The sequence below is a fragment of the Haemorhous mexicanus genome, unplaced genomic scaffold, assembly GCF_027477595.1.
Source record: "Haemorhous mexicanus isolate bHaeMex1 unplaced genomic scaffold, bHaeMex1.pri scaffold_164_ctg1, whole genome shotgun sequence".
Taxonomy (NCBI): Eukaryota; Metazoa; Chordata; class Aves; order Passeriformes; family Fringillidae; genus Haemorhous; species Haemorhous mexicanus.
In genome coordinates this window covers 30,538-56,491 of record NW_026776007.1, presented here as the reverse complement: position 1 = coordinate 56,491, position 25,954 = coordinate 30,538, and the positions used below count along the sequence as shown (strand labels likewise).

The window sequence follows — 25,954 nt, the reverse complement described above, 5'->3', positions numbered from 1 at the left end:
TGTCAGTCACCATGGTATGGACATGGGGGGGTCACCCACCCAGGGGGGACATGGGAGGGGGTCACCAACCCACGGGGGACACGGGGGTGTCACCAACACCAGAATGGACCCAACCCTGAAGGGACATGGGGGTGTCACCCAAATGGGGGTGTCACCCGCCGCAGTACAGACATAGGGGTGTCAGTCACCATGGTATGGACATGGGGGGGGGTCAGCCACCCGGGGGGGGGGACATGGGGGGGTCACCCACCCACGGGGGGACACGGGGGGGTCACCAACCCACGGGGGACACGGGGGGGTCACCAACACCAGAATGGACCCACCCCTGCAGGGACATGGGGGTGTCACCCAAATGGGGGTGTCAGTCACCATGGTATGGACATGGGGGGTTAACCACCCAGAGGGGACATGGGGGGGGTCACCCACCCAGGGGGGACATGGGGGGGTCAGCCACCCAGGGGGGACACGGGAGGGTCACCAACACCAGAATGGACCCACCCCTGCAGGGACACGGGGGTGTCACCCAAATGGGGGTGTCACTCGCCGCAGTACAGACATAGGGGTGTCAGTCACCATGGTATGGACATGGGGGGGTTAACCACCCAAGGGGGACACGGGGGGGTCACCAACCCACGGGGGACACGGGGGGGTCACCAACACCAGAATGGACCCACCCCTGCAGGGACACGGGGGTGTCACCCAAATGGGGGTGTCACCCGCCGCAGTACAGACATAGGGGTGTCACTCACTATGGTATGGACATGGGGGGGTCACCAACCCACGGGGGGACACGGGGGGGTCAGCCACCCAGGGGGGACATGGGGGGGTCACCAACCCACGGGGGACACGGGGGGGTCACCAACACCAGAATGGACCCACCCCTGAAGGGACATGGGGGTGTCACCCAAATGGGGGTGTCACCCGCCGCAGTACAGACATAGGGGTGTCACTCACCATGGTATGGACATGGGGGGGTTAACCACCCGGGGGGGGGGACATGGGGGGGTCACCCAGGGGGGGACATGGGCGGGTCACCAACCCCAGAATGGACCCACCCCAGCAGGGACACGGGGGGGTCACCCAGGGGGGGGACATGGAGGGGTCACCAACCCCGGTGGGGACACGGGGGGGTCACCCATGTGGGGGTGTCACCCAGCCTGGTGGGGACATGGTGGGGTCACCTACATGGGGGTCTCATTGACCCCAGAATGGACACGGGGGTGTCACCCACCCCGGCAGTGACACAGTGGTGTCACCCACCCTGATAGTGACCCAGCAGTGTCCCCCTCCCCACGCCGTGGCCCCCCCAGCCCCCGACCTCGTTCTTCTCCAGGCTGTACTCCTCCATCATCTTGTCGCCCTGCTCCTGGAAGGTGATGATGATGAGGGCCACGAAGATGTTGACGAAGAAGAAGGGGAACACCACGAAGTAGACCACGTAGAAGATGGACATCTCCATGCGGTACCCGGGGCTCGGGCCCTGGTTCTCGTAGGTGGCGTCCACCGAGTGCTTCAGCACCCTGGGGAGGGGGCACAGGGTGGGCTGGGGGGGCCCTGCTGGCACCCCCGGAGCCCTGGGTGGCACTGGGGTGGCACTGGGGTGGCACTGGGGTGGCACTGGGGTGGCACTGGGGTGACACCGGGGTTGTATTTGCTGCTGGGGGGAGGAGGGGGGTCCCTCTGCCCCCTCAAACTCCCCCAAACTCCCCCTGAGCCCCCTCCCCATCCTCACTGTGGCCAGTGGAGATGGTGAAGAGCGTCAGCAGCTCCCAGAACATGTGGGGGTCCCTCTGCCCCCCTGAACCCCCCCAAAACCTCCCCTGAGATCCCAAAACCCCTCAAAACCCCCCCAAACCCCCTCAAAACCCCCCTGAGACCCCTCCCCATCCTCACTATGGCTGGTGGAGACGGTGAAGAGCGTCAGCAGCTCCCAGAACATGTGGGGGTCTCTCTGCCCCCCTGAACCCCCCCAAAACCTCCCCTGAGATCCCAAAACCCCTCAAAACCCCCCAAAACCCCCTCAAAACCCCCCTGAGCCCCCTCCCCATCCTCACTGCGGCCACGCCTCGCCGGTGGAGACGGTCAAGAGCATCAGCAGCGCCCAGAGCACCTGGGGGTCCCTCTGCCTCCATGAACCCCCCCAAAAACCCCCCAAAACCCCTCAAAACTCCCCCAAAACCCCCCCAAACACCCCCTGAGCCCCCTCCCCATCCTCACTGCGGCCAGCCCTTGCCGGTGGAGACGGTGAAGAGCTTCAGCAGCGCCCAGAACATGTGGGGGTCTCTCTGCCCCCCTGAACCCCCCCAAAACCTCCCCTGAGATCCCCAAACCCCCTCCAAACCCCCCCCAAAACCCCCCCAAACACCCCCTGAGACCCCTCCCCATCCTCACTGTGGCCGGTGGAGACGGTGAAGAGCGTCAGCAGCGCCCAGAGCACCTGGGGGTCCCTCTGCCCCCTTGAAACCCCCCAAAACCTCCCCTGAGATCCTCAAACCCCCTCCAAACCCCCCAAAACCCCTCCAAACATCCCTGAGACCCCTCCCCAACCTCACTATGGCTGGTGGAGACGGTGAAGAGCGTCAGCAGCGCCCAGAGCACCTGGGGGTACCTCTGCCTCCATGAACCCCCCAAAAACCCCCCAAAACCCCCCAACCCCCCCCTGAGCCCCCTCCCCATCCTCACTGTGGCCGGTGGAGACAGTGAAGAGCGTCAGCAGTGCCCAGAGCACCTGGGGGTCCCTCTACCCCCTTGAAACCCCCCAAAACCTCCCCTGAGATCCCCAAACCCCCTCCAAACCCCCCAAAACCCCTCCAAACATCCCTGAGACCCCTCCCCATCCTCACTGTGGCCGGTGGAGACGGTGAAGAGCGTCAGCAGCGCCCAGAGCACCTGGGGATCCTTCTACCCCCATGAACCCCCTCAAACCCCCTCCAAACCCCCCCAAACCCCCTCCAAACCCCCCTGAGACCCCCCTGAGACCCCTCCCCATCCTCACTGCGGCCAGCCCTCGCCGGTGGAGACGGTGAAGAGCGTCAGCAGCGCCCAGAGCACGTTGTCGTAGTGGAACTCGTACTTCTTCCACTCGCGCTTCTGCGCCTTCACCTCGTTGTCCTTCTCGTAGACCAGGTACTCCCCCCTGCCCGGGAGGGAGGGGAGGGACAGGAGGGGAGGGTGGGCGAGGGCCGGGGAGGGGCTGGGCGGCCCCGCCCGGCCGGGCCGTACCTGCAGTCCTTCTCGAACTCCTTGGACTCGTCGGTGCAGTAGAAGAACTTGCCCTTGAAGAGCTGCACGGCCACCACGGCGAAGATGAACATGAAGAGCATGTAGACGATGAGGATGTTGAGCACGTTCTTGAGGGAGTTCACCACGCAGTCGAACACGGCCTGGGCGCGCGGCGGGGACGGCGGAGGGCGTTGGATTGGGTTGGGTTGGGTTGATATTGCAGTGTATTGGATTGATATTGGGTTGGGTTGGGTTGGGTTGGGTTGGATTGGATTGGGTTGGGTTGGGTTGGATTGGGTTGGATTGGATTGGGATGGGTTGGATTGGGTTGGATTGGATTGGGTTGGGTTGGGTTGGGCTGGGTTGGGTTGATATTGCTTTATATTGGATTGATATTGGATTGGGTTGGGCTGGATTGATATTGGATTGGGTTGGATTGGGCTGGGTTGGGTTGATATTGCAGTGTATTGGATTGATATTGGGTTGGGTTGGGTTGGGTTGGGTTGGATTGGATTGGGTTGGGTTGGGTTGGATTGGGTTGGATTGGATTGGGATGGGTTGGATTGGGTTGGATTGGATTGGGTTGGGTTGGGTTGGGCTGGGTTGGGTTGATATTGCAGTGTATTGGATTGATATTAGATTGGGTTGGGTTGGGTTGGATTGGGTTGGGTTGGGCTGGGTTGATATTGCAGTGTATTGGATTGATATTGGATTGGATTGGGTTGGGTTGGATTGGGTTGGGTTGGGTTGGATTGGGTTGGGATTGGGTTGGATTGATATTGGATTGTATTGGATTGATATTGGATTGGATTGGATTGGATTGGGTTGGGTTGGGTTGGGTTGGGTAGGATTGGGTTGGGTTGGATTGATATTGGATTGGATTGGATTGGATTGGATTGGATTGGGTTGGATTGGGTTGGGTTGGATTGGGTTGATATTGCATTATATTGGATTGATATTGGATTGGATTGGATTGATATTGGGTTGGATTGGGTTGGGTTGGGTTGGATTGGATTGGATTGGATTGGATTGGATTGGATTGGATTGGATTGGGTTGGGTTGGGTTGGATTGAGTTGGGATTGGATTGGATTGATATTGGATTGGGTTGGATTGATATTGGATTGTATTGGATTGATATTGGGTTGGATTGGGTTGGGATGGGTTGGGTTGGGTTGATATTGCTTTATATTGGATTGATATTGGATTGGATTGGGTTGGATTGATATTGGATTGGGTTGGATTGGGTTGATATTGCAGTGTATTGGATTGATATTGGATTGGGTTGGATTGGGTTGGGTTGGATTGGATGGATATTACATTGGATTGGATTGATATTGGATTGGGTTGGGTTGGGTTGGATTGGGTTGGGATGGGTTGGGATTGGATTGGATTGGATTGGATTGATATTGGATTGGGTTGGATTGGGTTGGGTTGTGTTGGACTGGATTGGATTGGATTGGATTGGATTGGGTTGGAATGATGTTGTATTGTATTGGATTGATATTGTATTTTATTGTAGAGATATTGTATTGATATTATATTATATTGATATTAATATTGGATTGATATCGAATTGATATTGGATTGATATTGGATTGGATTGTACTGATATTGGGTTGGATTGATGTTATATTGTATTGTATTGCATTGATATTATTTTATATTACATTGTATTGTATTATACTATATTACATTATATTATATTATATTATATTATGTTTTGTTATATTATATTATATTATATTATGTTTTGTTATATTATATTATATTATATTATATTATATTATATTATATTATATTATATTATATTATATTATATTATATTATATTATATTATATTATATTATATTATATTATATTATATTATATTATATTATATTATATTATATTATGTTATGTTATATTATATGTTATATTATATTATATTATATTATATTATATTATATTATATTATATTATATTATATTATATTATATTATATTATGTTATATTATGTTATGTTATGTTATGTTATATGTTATGTTATGTTATATTATGTTCTTATATTTATAGTTGCTATTATATATATCATATATTACCTATAATATTGTATATATTACTTACACAATATCTAATATCTAATAAACTTATATAATGTATAATAAATAATATATAATATATAATAAATAATGTATAATATGTAATGTATGATATATAATCTATAACATATAACGTGTAATGTATAATACATACTATATAATATATAATTATAATATATAACAAAAAATATAATATATAAAATATATTCTCCATACTATACACTATACACTATATAATTAATATATAATTACATAATCCGCACAAGGAATTTTTACAATCCCCCCCAGACGACGCCCCCTCCCCAAATCCCCCCTCCCCCCACCCCAAATTCGCCCACCTTGAGCTTGGGCAGCCTCTTGATGGTCTTGAGGGGCCGCAGCACGCGCAGCACGCGCAGCGACTTGATGGTGTTGATGTCCTTCCCCTTGCTGCTGCCGCTGGGGAGGGGGCAAACGGGGCGGGGGGCGTCAGACCCCCGCTGGGACCCCCCCCCAAAAAAACCCCAGCAGGACCACGGGTGGTCCCACCCCCCCCCTTCCTCTCCCCACCCCCCCATCTCTGCCTCTGAGGAGGGTTTTATTTGGGGGGGGGAGAGGGGGTGGGAATTGGGGGAGGGGGGAGCGAGGCACGAGCACGAGGACGGAGGGACGGAGGGACAGAGGGACAGAAGGACGGAGGGACGGAGGGACAGACGGAGGCTGAAGGATTTACCGTGAGCTGCTCCTGCGGCGGAGGAGGCGGAGGAAGCGGAGAGACAAGGCACGGTCAGACAGAGATACTCAGGGGGTGCTCAGACTTTACTCAGGGGGTACTCAGACCTTACTCGGGGGATTCTCACCCTTTACTCAGGGGATTCTCCCCCTTTACTCAGGGGATTCTCCCCCTTTACTCAGAGGATTCTCCCCCTTAACTCAGAGCATTCTCACCCTTAACTCAGAGCATTCTCACCCTTTACTCTGGGGATTCTCCCCCTTAACTCAGAGCATTCTCACCCTTTACTCAGAGGATTCTCCCCCTTTACTAGTGGGATTCTCCCCCTTTACTCAGAGGATTCTCACCCTTTACTCGGGGGATTCTCCCCCTTTACTCAGAGGATTCTCACCCTTTACTCGGGGGATTCTCCCTCTTTACTCAGAGGATTCTCCCCCTTTACTCAGAGGATTCTCCCCCTTAACTCAGAGCATTCTCACCCTTTACTCAGGGGATTCTCCCCCTTTACTCAGAGGATTCTCCCCCTTTACTCAGAGCATTCTCACCCTTTACTCAGAGCATTCTCCCCCTTTACTCAGGGGATTCTCGCCCTTTACTCGGGGGATTCTCACCCTTTACTCAGAGGATTCTCACCCTTTACTCAGGGGATTCTCCCCCTTTACTCAGGGGATTCTTCCCCTTTACTCAGGGCATTCTCACCCTTTACTCGGGGGATTCTCCCCCTTTACTCAGAGGATTCTCATCCTTTACTTAGGGCATTCTCGCCCCAGAGGAAGTGGAGAGACAAAGCACGGTCAGACAGAGATACTCAGGGGATGCTCAGACTTTACTCAGGGGATGCTCAGACTTTACTCTGGGGATGCTCAGACCTTACTCGAGGGATTCTCATCAGATTCTCCCTCTTTACTCAGGGCATTCTTGCCCTTTACTCAGAGGATTCTCCCCCTTTACTCAGAGCATTCTCCCCCTTTACTCAGGGGATTCTCCCCCTTTACTCGAGGCATTCTCCCCCTTTACTCAGGGGATTCTCACCAGATTCTCACCCTTTCCTCAAAGGATTCTCACCAGGTTCTCCCCCGTTACTCAGAGCATTCTCACCCTTTACTCGGGGTATTCTCCCCCTTTACTCAGGACATTCTCACCAGATTCTCACCCTTTACTCAGAGAATTCTCACTGGATTCTCCCCCTTTACTCAGGACGTTCTCACCAGATTCTCCCCCTTTACTCAGGGGATTCTCCCCCTTTACTCAGGGGATTCTCCCCCTTTACTCAGGGGATTCTCCCCCTTTACTCGGGGCATTCTCCCCCTTTACTCAGGGCATTCTCCCCCTTTACTCAGAGGATTCTCCCCCTTTACTCAGGCCACTCTCACAACCCTTTACACAGGGACAGGACGGACACACGGACGCGGTGACAAACGTCAAAGCGACAACAGAGAGCGCTGGGGGGCCCTGGGGGGTCCCAGGGGGGTCCTGGGGACGGTGCCACCCCCTCCGTGTCCCCTCCCCAGGGACAGTGCCATCCCCAGGGACAGTGCCACCCCCTCCGTGTCCCCTCCCCGGGGACAGTGCCATCCCCAGGGACAGTGCCACCCCCTCCGTGTCCCCCCCTCCCAGGGACAGTGCCACCCCCTCCATGTCCCCTCCCCAGGGACAGTGCCACCCCCTCCGTGTCACCCCCCCGGACAGTGCCACCCCCTCTATGTCCCCCTCCCAGGGTCAGTGTCCCCCCCCCCGTCCCAGGGACAGTGCCACCCCCTCCATGTCCCCCTCCCAGGGTCAGTGTCCCCCCCCCCGTCCCAGGGACAGTGCCACCCCCTCCATGTCCCCCTCCCAGGGTCAGTGTCCCCCCCCCCGTCCCAGGGACAGTGCCACCCCCTCCATGTCCCTCCCAGGGTCAGTGCCACCCCCTCCGTGTCCCTCCCAGGGACAGTGCCACCCCCTCCATGTCCCCCTCCCAGGGACAGTGCCACCCCCTCCGTGTCCCTCCCAGGGACAGTGCCACCCCCTCCATGTCCCCCTCCCAGGGACAGTGCCACCCCCTCCGTGTCCCCCTCCCAGGGACAGTGCCACCCCCTCCGTGTCCCCACCCCGGACAGTGCCACCCCCAGGGACAGTGCCACCCCCTCCGTGTCCCCCCCACAGGGGACAGTGCCACCCCCCCTGTGTCCCCCCTGGTCACTCACGTGAAGGCGAAGGCCACCAGGGCGCCGCTGACCACGATGAAATCCAGAATGTTCCACAGGTCCCGGAAGTAGGAGCCTTGGTGGAGCACCAGCCCCAGGTCCACCATCTTGGGGGGGGGGGGGAGGGGAGGGGTCAGGGGGGCTTCGGGAGACCCCCGCCCACCCCGCAGACCCCTCCCCCCACGCTCACCTTGATCACCATCTCGAAGGTGAAGACCCCCGTGAAGACGTAATCGAAGTAACGCAGCACCTGGGGGGGAGGGGGGCAAGGTGGGACACCCCCGTACCCTGAGACCCCCCCAGAGACCCCCAGGACCCCCCCAGGACCCCCCCAGGACCCCCAGAGACCCCCAGGACCCCCCCCCCCCACTTTATTCAGGAATTATTTTGGGGTCCTCCACCCTGCTGGGGCAGAAATTGGGGGGGGGGGTCTCATGTTGTTGCAGGGGGGAAGGGTCTCAGTCAGAATTTGGGGAGGGGTCTCGGTCGGTAATTAGGGGAGGGGTCTCAGTCACTAATTAGGGGAGGGGTCTCAGTCACTAATTAGGGGAGGGGTCTCTCTCACATTGTCGCGGGGGTCACACACACTTAGGGAGAGGGGTCTCGGTCACTAATTAGGGGAGGGGTCTCTCTCACGTTGTTGCAGGGTCACACACACTTAGGGGAGGGGTCTCAGTCACTAATTAGGGGAGGGGTCTCACTTTGTTGCAGGGTCGCACACACTTATGGGAGGGGTCTGGGTCGGTAATTAGGGGAGGGGTCTCAGTCACTAATTAGGGGAGGGGTCTCTCACACGTTGTCACGGGGGTCACACACAATTAGGGGAGGGGTCTCAGTCACTAATTAGGGGAGGGGTCTCAGTCACTAATTAGGGGAGGGGTCTCACGTTGTTGCAGGGTCGCACACACTTAGGGGAGGGGTCTCAGTCACTAATTAGGGGAGGGGTCTCTCTCACGTTGTTGCGGGGGGGTCACACAGAATTAGGGGAGGGGTCTGGGTCACTAATTAGGGGAGGGGTCTCTCTCACGTTGTTGCTGGGGGGTCACACACAATTAGGGGAGGGGTCTCAGTCAGTAATTAGGGGAGGGGTCTCAATCACTAATTAGGGGAGGGGTCTCTCTCACGTTGTCGCGGGTGTCACACACACTTAGGGGAGGGGTCTGGGTCGGTAATTAGGGGAGGGGTCTGGGTCACTAATTAGGGGAGGGGTCTCACGTTGTTGCGGGGGGCGTTGGGCTGCACGGGGTCCTCGGCGGCGAGCGCGATGCTGCTCATGGCGATCACCATCAGGATGCACATCTCGAAATAGCGCAGGTTCACGATGTAGTGGCACAGCCGCCGGAACCTGGGGGGGGGCGAGGGCTGAGACCCCTCCCCAGGGACCCCCGGGACCCCCCCCGGGACCCCCCGGGACCCCCCAAAACCCCGGGACCCCCCAAAACCCCGAGACCCCCCAGAGCCCCCCTCTAGGGACACCCCCGGGACACCCCCCTGTAGTGGCACAGCCGCCGGAACCTGGGGGGGGGGCGAGGGCTGAGACCCCTCCCCAGGGACCCCCGGGACCCCCTCGGGACCCCCCAGGGACACCCCAAAACCCCAGGACCCCCCAAAACCCCGGGACCCCCCAGAGCTCCCCTCTAGGGACACCCCCGGGACACCCCCCCTGTAGTGGCACAGCCGCCGGAACCTGGGGGGGGGCGAGGGCTGAGACCCCTCCCCAGAGACCCCCGGGACCCCCTCGGGACCCCCCGGGACCTCCCCAAAACCCAGGGACCCCCCAGAGCTCCCTCAAAACCTCCCAGAACCCCCCCACCCCTGTAGTGGCACAGCCGCCGGAACCTGGGGGGGCGAGGGCTGAGACCCCTCCCCAGAGACCCCCGGGACCCCCTAGAGACCCCCCAAGGACACCCCAAAACCCCGGAACCCCCCAGAGCTCCCCCAAAACCTCCCAGAGTCCCCCGGGACCCCCCCAGAGCCCCCCCACCCCTGTAGTGGCACAGCCACCAGAACCTGCCTGGGGAGGGGGCACGGCGAGGGCTGAGACCCCTCCCCAGGGACCCCCGGGATCCCCTAGAGACCCCCCAGGGACCCCCCAAAACCCCCCCCAAACCCGGGGGGCGCTCACGGGTTGGTGGTGGACAGGATGAACATGGAGCTGTGGGGCACCATGGGCTTGGGGCCGTGCTCTGGAACCCCCCAGGACCCCCTCAGGACCCCCCAAGATCCCCCCCAGGACCCCCCAGGACCCTCCCCAAGACCCCCCAGGACCCCCCCAGAGCCCCCCACGCTCACGGGTTGGTGGTGGACAGGATGAACATGGAGCTGTGGGGCACCATGGGCTTGGGGCCGTGCTCTGGAACCCCCCAGGACCCCCTCAGGACCCCCCCAGACCCCCCAGGATCCCCCCCCAGACCCTCCCCAAGACCCCCCAGGACCCCCCAGAGCCCCCCACGCTCACGGGTTGGTGGTGGACAGGATGAACATGGAGCTGTGGGGCACCATGGGCTTGGGGCCGTGCTCTGAAACCCCCCAGGACCCCCTCAGGACCCCCCAGGACCCTCCCCAAGACCCCCCAGACCCCCCAAACCCGGGGGGCGCTCACGGGTTGGTGGTGGACAGGATGAACATGGAGCTGTGGGGCACCATGGGCTTGGGGCCGTGCTCTGGAACCCCCCAGGACCCCCCCCCAGGACCCCTCTAGACCCCCTCAGAGCCCCCCAGGACCCCCCAGAGCCCCCCACGCTCACGGGTTGGTGGTGGACAGGATGAACATGGAGCTGTAGGGCACCATGGGCTTGGGGCCGTGCTCTGGAACCCCCCTGAACCCCTCTAGAACCCCCCAGGACCCCCCAGGACCCCCCAGGACCCTCCCCAAGACCCCCCACGACCCCCCAGAGCCCCCCACGCTCACGGGTTGGTGGTGGACAGGATGAACATGGAGCTGTGGGGCACCATGGGCTTGGGGCCGTGCTCTGGAACCCCCCAGGATCCCCCCAGGACCCCCCAAGATCCCCCCCAGGACCCCCTCAGGACCCTCCCCAAGACCCCCCAGGACCCCCCAGAGCCCCCCACGCTCACGGGTTGGTGGTGGACAGGATGAACATGGAGCTGTAGGGCACCATGGGCTTGGGGCCGTGCTCTGGAACCCCCCAGGACCCCCCCAGAACCCCCCAGGACCCCCTCAGGACCCTCCCCAAGACCCCCCAGGACCCCCCAGAGCCCCCCACGCTCACGGGTTGGTGGTGGACAGGATGAACATGGAGCTGTGGGGCACCATGGGCTTGGGGCCGTGCTCTGAAACCCCCCAAGACCCCCCCAGGACCCCCCAGGACCCCCCAAGATCCCCCCCAGGACCCCCCAGGACCCTCCCCAAGACCCCCCAGGACCCCCCAGAGCCCCCCACGCTCACGGGTTGGTGGTGGACAGGATGAACATGGAGCTGTAGGGCACCATGGGCTTGGGGCCGTTCTCGTCCTGCCCCTCGCCTTCCTCCTCCTTCTTCTCCTCCTCCTCCTTGCGGGGCAGCGGCTCGGGGTTGGCGTTCCTGTTCACTGGGGAGGGGGCGCAGAGTCATCAGGGACCCCCCCAAGGAGCCCCCCAAATCCCCCCTGGAGCCCCCCAATCCCCCCTGGAGCCCCCAAATCCCCCCAGGAGCCCCCAAATCCCCCCTGGAGCCCCCAAATCCCCCCGAGCCCCTGAACCCCCCGGGCTCCCCGCACATCCCAGACCCCCCCCCCCCAAGACCCTCCCGGACCCCCCCCAGACCCTCCCAAGCCCCCCCAAATCCCCCCAGACCCCTCAAATCCCCCAGCCCCCCCTACCTTGCCCCTCCCAGACCCTCCAAATCCCCCCCAAACCCTCCGAGACCCCCCCCCAAATCCCCCCAGCCCCCCCCCCCATACCTTGGCCCTCCCAGACCCTCCAAATCCCCCCCAAACCCCCCGAGACCCTCCCCAGACCCCCCCAAACCCTCCAAAACCCCCCCAGACCCCCCCAGACCCCCCTAAATCCCCCAGCCCCCCCTACCTTGGCCCTCCCAGACCCTCCAAATCCCCCCCAAACCCTCCGAGACCCTCCCCAGACCCCCCCAAACCCTCCAAACCCCCCCAGACCCCCCCAAACCCTCCAAAACCCCCCCAGACCCCCCCAAATCCCCCCAAATCCCCCAGCCCCCCCTACCTTGGCCCTCCCAGACCCTCCAAAACCCCCCCAAACCCTCAGAGACCCCCCCCAGACCCCCCCAAACCCTCCAAAACCCCCCCCAGACCCTCCCAAATCCCCCAGCTCCCCCTACCTTGCCCCTCCCAGACCCTCCAAAACCCCCCCAAACTCTCCGAGACCCCCCCCAAACCCCCCCCGCCCCCCCCCCATACCTTGGACCAGGGCGTTGCTGGGGGGCGGCGGGAAGGGGGGGGGGATGTCCACGGCCGTGTGCTCGGGTCGGCCCCCTCCCCCCACCTTGGAGGGGTTGTTGGGGGGCTTGGAGACCCCCAGGCTGTTCTCGGGGGGCGGGGGAGGGGGGTGCGGCGGTGGGGGGCAGGGGGCGTGGTTGCCCAGGGAGGGGGGCGCGGGGGGGGGGTCGGCGGTGGTCGTGGCCAGTTTGTTGTTCTTCATGTTGTCGATGTCCTCGGCCACGGGGGGGGTCGCGGCGCCCCAAATCCTGCTGGATGGGCCGCGTGGTGGACAGGGTGGGGCCCGACGGGGCCGGGGGGGGCTGCGGCTCCCTGCGGAGGGGAGGGGGCTTCAGAAGAGACCCCCTCCCCACACACCGGAATCCTGAAAACCCCTCCGTGTTCACCCGGAGATGCTCGGATCTATCTCGGCATCCTGAGGGGTCCCAGCCTGGTGGTCCTGGGGGGTTCTGGGGGGGTCCTGGAGTTCTGGGGGGGGGCTCTGGAGGGGCTCTGGGGGGTCTCTGGGGAGTCCTGGGATTCTGGGGGGGCTCTGGGGGGTTCTGGGGGGGGCTCCGGGGGGTTCTGGAATTCTGGGGGGGGCTTTGGGGGATCCTGGGGTTCTGGGGGGGCTCTGGGGGGGCTCTGGGGGGTTCTGGAATTCTGGGGGATCCTTGGGGGGTCTCTGGGGAGTCCTGGGATTCTGGGGGGGGCTCTGGGGGATCCTGGGGTTCCGGGGGGTGGCTCTGGGGGGGCTCCGGGGGGTTCTGGGATTCTGGGGGGGGGCTCTAGGGAGTCCTTGGGGGGTCTCTGGGGAGTCCTGGGATTCTGGGGGGGGCTTTGGGGAGTCCTTGGGGGGGTCTCTGGGGAGTCCTGGGATTCTGGGGGGGGCTCTAGGGAGTCCTTGGGGGGTCTCTGGGGAGTCCTGGGATTCTGGGGGGGGGGCTCTGGGGGATCCTGGGGTTCTGGGGGGGCTCCGGGGGGGGCTCTGGGGGGTTCTGTGATTCTGGGGGGTCCCTCCCTCACCCCCTCACCTCCTCCTGCGGTGCCGCCGCTCCTTGTCCTCCCTCCTGCCCTCTCCGTCGTACCCGGGGGGTGCCCCGTGCCGGTGCCGCCGCCGCCGCTCGCCATCTCCGTGCTCGCCGTCGCCCTCTCCCCTCGGCGCTCTGCCCCCGTCCCGGTGCCGCGGCCGCCGCTCGGGAGGGATCCTTCCTCCCTCCTCTCCCTCCTCGGGCCCTCCTCTACGATGCCCTCGGTGCCTCCGGTGCTCCCGTTCCGGCGGGGACCCCCCCGCTCGCCCCTCGCGGCTCCGGTGCCGCCCCTTGGGCCGCTCGCCCTCCCCGTAACCCCCGCGCTCCTGGCTGGGCTCCCGCTCCGGTTCGCGGCTGCTGCTGCGGGGCCGGCGGCTCCCGGCCGGGGGTCCCGAGGAGGGCTCCGGGGGTCGCGGGCCGTGCTCGGGGTAGCGCTGCTGCCGCCGCAGCTCGTCGGGGCGGAGCGGGCCGAAGCAGCGCGGCTCGGCCAGCGGCGGCTCCCCGGGCCGCGTCTTGTTGGTGTTGTTGTTGCGGTTCTCCTGCGGATCCACCACCAGCGGCCGGTCCAGGTGAGTCTTCATGTCCGGGCGCAGGTGGCGAGCGTAGGGCACCTTCCAGCGCTCCTCGGGGTCCAGCTCGCTGTAGAGAGCCTCGCGGCTCGCCAGCAGGTTCTGCTTGCGCAGCTCGCTGGTGCGCTGCTCCCACACCGACTTGGAGGATTTCTGGTTCTTCTGCTGCTCCTTCCTGCGGCACCCCGCGGGTGGGATTGGGTCGGGAGGGGGCGGGGTGGGGTGGGGTGGGGTTGGGGTGGGGTTGGGGTGGGGCTGGGGTGGGGTTGGGGTGGGGCTGGGGTGGGGCTGGGGAGGATCCGGGGTGCTGGAGAGGATGGGATGGAGCTGGGGCAGATCCAGGATGGTGGAGAGGGCAGGGATGGGATGGGGCTGGGGAGGATCCGGGGTGGTGGAGAGGATGAGGATGGGATGGAGGATGGGATGGGGCTGGGGAGGATCCAGGATGTTGGAGAGGATGAGGATGGGATGGAGGATAGGATGGAGCTGAGGTGGGTCCGGGATGGTGGAGAGGATGAGGATGGGATGGGGCTGAGGTGGGTCTGGGATGTTGGAGAGGATGAGGATGGGATGGGGCTGAGGTGGGTCTGGGGTGCTGGAGAGGATGAGGATGGGATGGAGGATGGGATAGAGCTGGGGTGGGTCCTGGATGGTGGAGAGGATGAGGATGGGATGGAGCTGGGGAAGGTCAGGATGGGGTTGGGATGGAGCTGAGGTGGGTCTGGGATGTTGGAGAGGATGAGGATGGGATGGAGCTGAGATGGGTCTGGGATGTTGGAGGGGATGAGGATGGGGTTGGGGCTGGGGAAGGTCCAGGATGTTGGAGAGGATGAGGATGGGATGGAGCTGGGGAAGGTCAGGATGGGGTTGGGATGGGGCTGGGGAGGATCCGGAGTGGTGGAGAGGATGAGGATGGGATGGAGGATGGGATGGAGCTGGGGCAGATCCAGGATGTTGGAGAGGATGAGGATGGGATGGAGCTGAGGTGGGTCTGGGATGTTGGAGGGGATGAGGATGGGATGGAGGATGGGATGGAGCTGAGATGGGTCCGGGATGGTGGAGAGGGCAGGGATGGGATGGAGGATGGGGAAGGAGCCGGGATGGGGCTGGGATGAAGCTGAGGTGGGTCTGGGGTGCTGGAGAGGATGAGGATGGGATGGAGGATGGGATGGAGCTGGGGAAGGTCTGGGATAGGGTTGGGATGGAGCCGGGCAGATCTGGGATGGTGGAGAGGATGAGGATGGGATGGGGCTGAGATGGGTCTGGGGTGGTGGAGAGGATGAGGATGGGATGGGGCTGGGGAAGGTCGAGATGGGGATGGGATGAAGCTGAGGTGGGTCCAGGGTGGTGGAGAGGGCAGGGATGGTGTTGGGATGGAGCTGGGGAGGATCTGGGATGGAGCCGGGGTGGGTCCGGGATGGTGGAGAGGATGAGGATGAGGATGGAGGATGGGGAAGGAGCCGGGATGGGGCTGGGATGAAGCTGAGGTGGGTCCGGGATGGTGGAGAGGATGAGGATGGGATGGAGGATGGGATGGGGCTGGGGAGGATCCAGGATGGAGCCAGGGCAGGTCCGGGAGGGTGGAGAGGATGAGGATGGGCTGGAGGATGGGATGGAGCCAGGATCGAGCAGGGATGGGGCTGGGATGGAGCTGAGATCGATCCGCAGATGGAGCCGTGATGAAGCTGAGATGGATCTGCAGATGGATCTGGGATGGAGCCGAGATCGATCCTAACATGGAGCCGGGATGGAGCCCAGGATGGAGCTGGGATGGAGCCGAGATCGATCCTAACATGGAGCCAGGATGGAGCCGGGATGGAGCCGGGAATGGAGCCAGGATGGAGCCACGGATGGAGCCGGGAATGGAGCCAGGATGGAGCCACGGATGGAGCCGGGAATGGAGCCAGGATGGAGCCACGGATGGAGCTGGGATGGAGCTGGGAATGGAGCCGAGATCGATCCTAACATGGAGCCAGGATGGAGCCCAGGATGGAGCTGGGATGGAGCCGGGAATGGAGCTGAGATGGAGCCAGGATGGAGCCCAGGATGGAGCCCAGGAAGGAGCCAGGATGGAGCTGGGATGGAGCCGAGATCGATCCTAACATGGAGCCGGGAATGGAGCCCAGGATGGAGCCAGGAATGGAGCCAGGATGGAGCCCAGGAAAGAGCCAGGATGGAGCTGAGATGGAGCCACGGATGGAGCCGAGATCGATCCTAACATGGAGCCGGGATGGAGCCGAGGAAGGAGCTGAGATGGAGCCACGGATGGAGCCAGCATGGAGCCAAGGAAGGAGCTGGGATGGAGCTGGGATGAAGCCAGGATGGAGCTGGGATGGAGTCAGGAATGGAGCCAGCATGGAACCAAGGAAGGAGCCGGGATGGAGCCGGGATGGAGCCACGGATGGAGCTGGAGATGGAGCTGGGATGGAGCCGAGGAAGGAGCCGGGATGGAGCCGGGATGGAGCTGAGATGGAGCTGAGATGGAGCCACGGATGGAGCTGGAGATGGAGCTGGGATGGAGCTGAGATCGATCCTAACATGGAGCCAGGATGGAGCGCAGGAAGGAGCCGGGATGGAGCCAGGAATGGAGCTGAGATGGAGCCAGGATGGATCTGGGATGGAGCTGAGATCGATCCTAACATGGAGCCGGGATGGAGCCCAGGATGGAGCCGGGATGGAGCTGAGATGGAGCCAGGATGGAGCCCAGGATGGAGCCCAGGATGGAGCCGGGATGGAGCTGGGATGGAGCCAGGATGGAGCCCAGGATGGAGCCCAGGATGGAGCCGGGATGGAGCTGAGATGGAGCCAGGATGGAGCCCAGGATGGAGCCCAGGAAGGAGCCGGGATGGAGCTGAGATGGAGCCACGGATGGAGCTGAGATGGAGCTGGGATCGATCCTAACATGGAGCCGGGAATGGAGCCAGGATGGAGGGCAGGAAGGAGCCGGGATGGAGCTGAGATGGAGCTGGGATGGAGCTGAGATCAATCCTAACATGGAGCCAGGATGGAGCGCAGAAAGGAGCCGGGATGGAGCCGGGATGGAGCTGGGATGGAGCTGAGATGGAGCTGGAGATGGAGCTGAGATGGAGCCAGGATGGAGCCGAGGAAGGAGCTGGGATGGAGCCAAGGATGGAGCCCGGGTGGGTCCAGCCTGGCTCTGGGGTGGCTTTGGGGATTTCTGGACCCCAGAACAGAACCTGGGTGGGTCCAGCCTGGCTCTGGGATGGCTTTGGGGATTTCTGGACCCCAGGACAGAGCCCAGGTGGGTCCAGCCTGGCTCTGGGATGGCTTTGGGGATTTCTGGACCCCAGGACAGAGCCCAGGTGGGTCCAGCCTGGCTCTGGGATGGCTTGGGGGATTTCTGGAGCTGGGGACAGACCTCAGGTGGGTCCAGCCTGGCTCTGGGATGGCTTTGGGGATTTCTGGACCCCAGGACAGAACCCCAGGTGGGTCCAGCCCGGCTCTGGGATGGCTTTGGGGATTTCTGGACCCCAGGACAGACCCCAGGTGGGTCCAGCCTGGCTCTGGGATGGCTTTGGGGATTTCTGGACCCCAGGACGGAGCCGGGGACACTCACATGCTCACGGACATGTTGGCTGCGGACAGCGGGCTGACCTCGGCCACCTCCTTGGCCTTCTGCAGCGCCAGCTTCTGGTTGGCGGCTTCCTCCTCCTCCTGCTCATCCTGCACAGCGCCAGCGCCGCGTCCAGCCCGGCTCCGAGCCCCCCCGGACCCCCCAAAACCCCCCCAGGACCACCCAAACCCCCCAGGACCCCCCAAACCCCCCCAAAACCTCCAGGACCCCCCAAACCCCCCCCCCCAGGACCCCCCCAAACACTCAAAACCCCTCCCCTAATCCCCCAAAACCCCCCCCAGGACTCCCCAAACCCCCCCAGGGACCCCCAAACTCCCCCCCCAAACCCCCCAGGACTCCCCCAAAACACCCCCAAAACCCCCCCAAACCCCCCCCAGGACCCCCAAAACCCCCCAGGACCCCCCAAACCCCCCCACCAAACCCCCCAAACACCCCAGGACACCCCAAACCCCCCCAAGACCCCCCAAGACCCCCCAAAACCCCCAGGACCCCCCCCAGGACCCCCCAAACCCCCCAGGACCCCCTCCAGGACCCCAAAACACCCCCAAACCCCCCCAAGACCCCCAAGGACCCCCCAAAACCCCCCAAAACCCCCCAGGACCCCCCCCAGGACCCCCCAAACCCCCCAGGACCCCCTCCAGGACCCCCAAAACACCCCCAAACCCCCCAAGACCCCCCAAGACCCCCCAAGACCCCACAAACCCCCCCAGGACCCCCAAACCCCCCCCCAGGACCCCAAGACCCCCCAGGACCCCCTCCAGGACCCCCAAAACCCCCCAGGACCCCCTCCAGGACCCCCAAAACACCCCCAAACCCCCCAAGACCCCCCAGGACCCCCGACCTTGGTGAGCTCCTGCGCGTTGGCCAAGTTGTCGACGGCGATGGCCAAGAAGACGTTGAGCAGCGTGTCTGGCACTGGCGTCAAGGCCAAACGGGGGCCAGGGCGACCCCTCCCCAGGCTGAGCCCCCTCCCCAGGACCCCCGAGGACCCCCCCTCCGCCCCCAGGATACAGTTTCCGAAGAGGGTGAGGACGATGAAGTAGACGGAGAAGACCATGCCGCCCTTGACGCCGCCCTGAGATTTGATGCCGTCGTACATCACCGCGTTCCAATCTTCGCCCCGTCAGGATCTGGGGAGGGGGCACGGGGACACACAGCGACCCTGGGGGGGGCAGCGGGGACCCCCCCCCCCCCCCAATCTGAAAGGAGACCCCCACCCACCCAGCTGGAAGGGGAGGGGTGGGGCATACCTGGAACACCGTCATTATTGCTGCCGGGAAAGTGTCGAAATTGGTGGGAGGGGTCCCGTCGTCAAAATTGAACCTGGGGGAGGGGCGGGGGGGGGCAGAGGTGGGACCCCCCACCTGCAGCTGGTGCCCCTCCCCCCCCACCTCCCAAAATAAACGGGGGGGGGGGGCACAGAGACACCCCCCGGTGTGGGGAGGGGGCGTCACTCACTGCCCCCCGAAGAGCTGCATCCCCAAAAGGGCGAAGACGACGATGAAGAGGAAGAGGAGGAAGAGGAGGCTGATGATGGATTTCATGGAGTTGAGCAGGGACACCACCAGGTTCCGCAGGGAAGCCCAGTACCTGAGGGGGACAGCGGGGGGGCTGTGGGGACAGCGGGGACACCGGGGGACACAGGGACAGCGGGGACACGGGGACAGCGGGGACACCGGGGGGGGACATGGGGACACCGGGGGGGGACACGGGGACAGCGGGGGGCTGTGGGGACAGCGGGGACACCGGGGGGGACATGGGGACAGTGGGGGGACACGGGGGGAACAGTGGGGGGACAGCGGGGACATGGGGGGACACGGGGACACCGGGGGGACACGGGGACAGCGGGGGGCTGTGGGGGGACACAGGGACAGTGGGGGGCTGTGGGGACAGCAGGGGGGGACACGGGGACAGCGGGGGGACAACGGGGACACGGGGGGACACGGGGACATGGGGGGACAACGGGGGCACGGGGGGACACAGGGACAGTGGGGGGCTGTGGGGACAGCGGGGACACCGGGGGGACACGGGGACAGCGGGGGACAACAGGGACATGGGGGGACACAGGGACAGCGGGGACACGGGGACAGTGGGGGGGACAACAGGGACATGGGGGGCTGTGGGGACATGGGGGGACAACGGGGACAGCGGGGGGACAACAGGGACATGGGGGGCTGTGGGGACAGTGGGGGGGACATGGGGACACCGGGGGGACACGGGGACAGCGGGGGGCTGTGGGGATAGCGGGGACACCGGGGGGACAGTGGGGGGCTGTGGGGACAGCGGGACAGCAGGGACATGGGGGGACAGCGGGGACATGAGGGGACACAAGGGGACACCGGGGATGCCAGGGACACTGGGGACATGGGGGACATGAGGGGACACGCCAGGGATGTGGGGGACACGGGGACACAGAGGGGACACGGGGGGGACACGGGGGGGCACGGGGGGACACGGGGGGACACGGGGGGACATTGAGGGGACATGGGGGGGCACAGGGGTGTGAGGGGACACTGAGGGGACACAGAGGGGACACGGAGGGGACACGGGGGGGCACGGGGGGACACGAGGGGACACAAGGGGACACGGGGGGACACTGAGGGGACATGGGGGGACACGGGGGGGACAGTGGGGGGACACCGGGGACATGGGGGATGTGAGGGGACACAAGGGGACACCGGGGACATGGGGGGACATGAGGGACACGGGGGGGCACGGGGGGGACACAGGGGGTGTGAGGGGACACGGGGGGACACGGGGGGACACTGAGGGGACACTGAGGGGGCACGGGGGGACATGGGGGGACATGAGGGGACACGGGGGGACACGGGGGGGCACGGGGGGTGTGAGGGGACACTGAGGGGACACGGGGGACACGGGGGGTGTGAGGGGTGTCTGAGGGGACACAGAGGGAACGGGACACTGAGGGGACACGGGGGGCACGGAGGGGACATGGGGGGACACGAGGGGACACGGGGGGGCACAGGGGGACACTGAGGGACATGAGGGGACACAGGGGGTGTGAAGGGACACGGGGGGACACGGGGGGACACTGAGGGGACACGGGGGGGCACGGAGGGGACATGGGGGGACACAGGGGGTGTGAAGGGACACGGGGGGACAACGGGGGGGCACGGGGGGACACTGAGGGGACATGGGGGGACACAGGGGGTGTGAAGGGACACGGGGGGACACTGAGGGACACGGGGGACACGGAGGGGACACGGGGGACCGCCGGGGCTCACTTGGTGACTTTGAAGATGCGCAGTAACCTGAGAGCTCGCAGCACGCTGATCCCAAAGGACGTTCCCGGCTTCACCACGGCCCAGATCACCTCGAAGATGCTTCCGATGATAACCTGGGGGGGACGGGGATCCCCGGCGCCTGCTGGAGCCCAGATCCCGTCCCAGATCCCAGATCCCGTCCCAGAGACCATCCCAGATCCCAGATCTCATCCCATTGCATCCTGGAGCCCAGATCCCGTCCCAGATCCCAGATCTCATCCCAGATCCCATCCCAGATCCCGTCCCAGATCCCAGATCTCATCCCAGATCCCATCCCAGATCCCAGACCCATCCCAGATCCCAGATCCCGTCCCAGACCCCATCCCAGATCTCAGATCCCAGACCCCAGATCCCATCCCAGATCCCATCCCAGACCCCAGATCCCACCCCAGATCCATCCCCCATCCAGACCCCAGATCCCATCCCAGATCCCATCCCAGATCCCATCCCAGACCCCAGATCCAAATCTCATCCCATCGCATCTGAATCCAGATCCCATCCCAGATTCCATCGCATCCCACGGATCCCATCGTAGATCCCAGACCCCAAATCCCAAATCCCAGACCCCAAATCCCCCAAATCCCAAATCCCTGACCCCAAATCCCCCAAATCCCAAATCCTTGACCCCAAATCCCAATCCCAAGGATCCAAATCCCAAATCCACTCCCAGGGACCCCAAACCCCCCTGGCACTCACGGCACAGTCGAAGCAGTTGAAGACGAGTGGAAGCGAGGCCGCGTCCCCAGCCCGTACATTTTTATATCCCAAATCCCTGACCCCAAATCCCAAATCCCTGACCCCAAATCCCCAAATCCCAAATCCCAGACCCCAAATCCACTCCCAAGGACCCCAAACCCCCCTGGCACTCACGGCACAGTTGAAGCAGTTGAAGGACGAGTGGAAGTAAGGCCGCGTCCCCAGCCCGTACATTTCTATATCCCAAATCCCAAACCCAAATCCCAAATCCCAGACCCCAAACCCCAAATCCCCAAATCCCAAATCCCAGATCCCAAATCCCACTCCCAAGGACCCCAAACCCCGCTGGCACTCACGGCACAGTCGAAGCAGTTGAAGGACGAGTGGAAGTGAGGCCGTGTCCCAGCCCGTACATTTCTATATCCCAAATCCCTGACCCCAAACCTCCCAAATCCCAATCCAGGGATCCAAACCCCCCAAATCCCAATCCCAGGAACCCCAAACCCCCTCACTCACGGCACAGTCGAAGCAGTTGAAGGACGAGTGGAAGTAAGGCCGCGTCCCCAGCCCGTACATTTCTATATCCCAAATCCCAGACCCCAAATCCCAAATCCCTGACCCCAAATCCCCCAAATCCCAAATCCCAGACCCCAAATCCCAATCCAAGGATCCCAAATCCCAAATCCCACTCCCAAGGACCCCAAACCCCCCTGGCACTCACGGCACAGTCGAAGCAGTTGAAGGACGAGTGGAAGTAAGGCCGCGTCCCCAGCCCGTACATTTCTATATCCCAAATCCCAGACCCCAAACCTCCCAAATCCCAATCCCAGGGATCCCAAACCCCCCAAATCCCAATCCCAGGGATCCCAAACCCCCCAAATCCCACTCCCAGGGACCCAAACCCCCCTGGCACTCACGGCACAGTCGAAGCAGTTGAAGGACGAGTGGAAGTGAGGCCGCGTCCCAGCCCGTACATTTCTATATCCCAAATCCAGACCCCAAATCCCAAATCCCAGACCCCAAATCCCACTCCCAGGACCCCAAACCCCCCTGGCACTCACGGCACAGTCGAAGCAGTTGAAGGACGAGTGGAAGTAAGGCCACGTCCCCAGCCCGTACATTTCTATATCCCAAATCCCAAATCCCAAATCCCAAATCCCATGGATCCCAGGGATCCAAACCCCCCAATCCCACTCCCAGGGACCCCAAACCCCCCTGGCACTCACGGCACAGTCGAAGCAGTTGAAGGACGAGTGGAAGTAAGGCCGCGTCCCCAGCCCGTACATTTCTATATCCCAAACCCCAAATCCCAAATCCCAAACCCCATGGATCCCAGGGATCCCAAACCCCCCAAATCCCACTCCCAAAGACCCAAACCCCCCTGGCACTCACGGCACAGTCGAAGCAGTTGAAGGACGAGTGGACGTAAGGCCGCGTCCCCAGCCCGTACATTTCTATATCCCAAATCCCTGACCCCAAATCCCAAATCCCTGACCCCAAATCCCAATCCCAAGGATCCCAAACCCCCCAAATCCCAATCCCAGGGATCCCAAACCCCCCTGGCACTCACGCACAGTCGAAGCAGTTGAAGGACGAGTGGAAGTAAGGCCGCGTCCCCAGCCCGTACATTTCTATATCCCAAATCCCAGACCCCAAATCCCAAATCCCTGACCCCAAATCCCAATCCCAGGGATCCCAAACCCCCCAAATCCCAATCCCAAGGACCCCAAATCCCCCAAATCCCAATCCCAAGGACCCCAATCCCCCCTGGCACTCACGGCACAGTCGAAGCAGTTGAAGGACGAGTGGAAGCGAGTCCATGTCCCCAGCCCGTACATTTCTATATCCCAAACCCCTGACCCCAAATCCAAATCCCTGACCCCAAATCCCCCAAATCCAAATCCCAGACCCCAAATCCCACTCCCAAGGACCCCAAACCCCCTGGCACTCACGGCACAGTCGAAGCAGTTGAAGACGAGTGGAAGCAAGGCCGCGTCCCCAGCCCGTACATTTCTATATCCCAAATCCCAGACCCCAAATCCCAAATCCCAGACCCAAATCCCCCAAATCCCAAATCCCTGACCCCAAATCCCAATCCCAGGGATCCAAACCCCCTCACTCACGGCACAGTCGAAGCAGTTGAAGGACGAGTGGAAGTAAGGCCGCGTCCCCAGCCCGTACATTTTTATAAACATTTCGGACATAAAGAGTCCCAAGAAAATGAATTCTGCATAGTCTGGGGGAGGGGGAGGGGGGCACAGCTCAGGGGGGGCCCCTCGGGGACCCCCGGGGGTCTCCTGGGCTGGGGAACCCCAGGATGAGGGGGCTGGGGAACCCAGGATGAGGGGGGGGTCCCAAAAATGAGGGGGGGTCTCAGGAGCTGGAAGGGTTCGTGGGGCGTCTGGGGGGGTTTGTGGGGGTCTCAGGGTTGATTTGGGGGGTCTTGGGGGGGATTTGGGTTCTCCAGGGGGGGATTTTGGGGTCTCTGAAAAGCTCTGGGGGATCTTGGGGGCGTCTCTGGGAATTTGGGGAGGATTTGGGGGGTCTCGGGGGTCCCGTGACTCACAGAGGAAGTCAGAGAGCCAATCTGGCTGGTCAGAGTGAACGACAGCTACACACAGGGTGCTGGGGATCTCTGGGGGTCTCAGGGAGTCTCGGGGGGTCTCAGGAGGGATTTGGGGGGCTCAGGGGAATTTGGGGAGGATTTGGGGGGGTCTCAGGGGATTTGGGGGGGGTCTCGGGGGTCCCGTGACTCGCAGAGGAAGTCGGAGTGAAAATCTGGCTGGTCGTAGTGAACGATAGCAACACACAGGGTGTTGGGGAGCCCTGGGGGTCTCAGGAGGGATTTGGGGAGGATTTAGGGGGCTCAGGGGAATTTGGGGGAGATCTTGGGGGTCTCGGGGGTCCCGTGACTCACAGAGGAAGTCGGAGAGCCAATCTGGCTGGTCGTAGTGACCGATAGCAACACACAGGGTGCTGGGGAGCTCTGGGTGGGTTTGGGGGTCTCAGGGGAATTTGGGGAGGATTTGGGGGTCTCTGGGAATTTGGGGAGGGTCTCGGGGGTCCTGTGAGTCACAGAGGAAGTCGGAGAGAAAATCTGGCTGCTCGTGGTGAACGATAGCAACACACAGGGTGCTGGGGAGCTCTGGGGGTCTCAGGGAGTCTCGGGGGGTCTCAGGAGGGATTTGGGGATCTCAGGAGGGATTTGGGGGATCTCGGGGGGTCTCAGGGGATTTGGGGAGGATCTCGGGGGTCCCGTGACTCACAGAGGAAGTCGGAGAGCCAATCTGGCTGGTCGTAGTGAACGATAGCAACACACAGGGTGTTGAGCGCTACCAGACTGAGCACGGTCCAGTAGAAGGCCTGAGTTTTCACCATGCGCCGGATGTGGAAGCGCACGCGCCGCTCGCGGCGCTGCAGGAACGAGGCGTTCTCCAGCTTGGCACTTTTGAGGCTGGCACGGGCGAAGGGGGACCCTGCGGGCACCCCCCGGGCCGGTGTCACCTCGGGGTGTCACCTTGTGTCACCTCGGGGTGTCACCTTGTGTCAGCTGTTTCACCCTGTGTCACCTGTGTCACCTGTGTCAGCCTGTGTCACCCACCATGCCCCAAAAACCATCCCTGTGTCACCCAGCACCTCAAAACCATCCCTGTGTCACCCCGGGGTGTCCCTGTGTCACCTGTGTCACCTTGGGGTGTCCCTGTGTCACCTTGTGTCACTTGTGTCACCCTGTGCCACCTGTGTCACCTGTGTCACCCATCACGCCCCAAAAACCATCCCTGTGTCACCTCGGGGTGTCACCTTCTGTCACCTCGGGGTGGCCCTGTGTCACCCTGTGTCACCTTGTGTTGGCTGTGTCACCCTGTGTCACCCATCCATCCTCCAATCCCTGTGTCACCTCAGGGTGTCCCTGTGTCACCTGTGTCACCCCGTGGTGGCCCTGTGTCACCAGGGGGTCTCAGGGCACTTTTGAGGCTGGCACGGGCGAAGGGGGACCCTGCGGGCACCCCCCGGGCCGGTGTCACCTCGAGGTGTCGCCCTGTGTCACCTCGGGGTGGCCCTGTGTCACCTGTGTCAGCTGTGTCAACTGTGTCACCTGTGTCAGCCTGTGTCAGCCTGTGTCACCCACCACGCCCCAAACCATCCCTGTGTCACCTCACGGCATCCCTGTGTCACCTGTGTCACCCAG

General features: G+C 62.0%; 1 protein-coding gene across 1 annotated transcript in view; it reads right to left on the bottom strand.

The window, feature by feature from the left end:
• Window positions 1-25,954, bottom strand: part of LOC132322857 (voltage-dependent P/Q-type calcium channel subunit alpha-1A-like) — a gene marked incomplete at its 3' end in the record, with an annotated part of 61,926 nt that overhangs the window by 16,905 nt on the left and 19,067 nt on the right. The window contains 20 exon segments of the mRNA XM_059837578.1: window positions 1,319-1,520; window positions 2,996-3,136; window positions 3,223-3,383; window positions 5,640-5,739; window positions 8,200-8,306; window positions 8,390-8,449; window positions 9,415-9,544; window positions 11,609-11,750; window positions 12,573-12,840; window positions 12,842-12,923; window positions 13,625-14,365; window positions 17,768-17,874; window positions 18,627-18,694; window positions 18,797-18,905; window positions 18,907-18,915; window positions 19,036-19,108; window positions 19,244-19,375; window positions 21,031-21,143; window positions 23,889-24,001; window positions 25,032-25,241. Of these exon segments, the coding sequence (XP_059693561.1) occupies window positions 1,319-1,520; window positions 2,996-3,136; window positions 3,223-3,383; window positions 5,640-5,739; window positions 8,200-8,306; window positions 8,390-8,449; window positions 9,415-9,544; window positions 11,609-11,750; window positions 12,573-12,840; window positions 12,842-12,923; window positions 13,625-14,365; window positions 17,768-17,874; window positions 18,627-18,694; window positions 18,797-18,905; window positions 18,907-18,915; window positions 19,036-19,108; window positions 19,244-19,375; window positions 21,031-21,143; window positions 23,889-24,001; window positions 25,032-25,241 (3,068 nt within the window).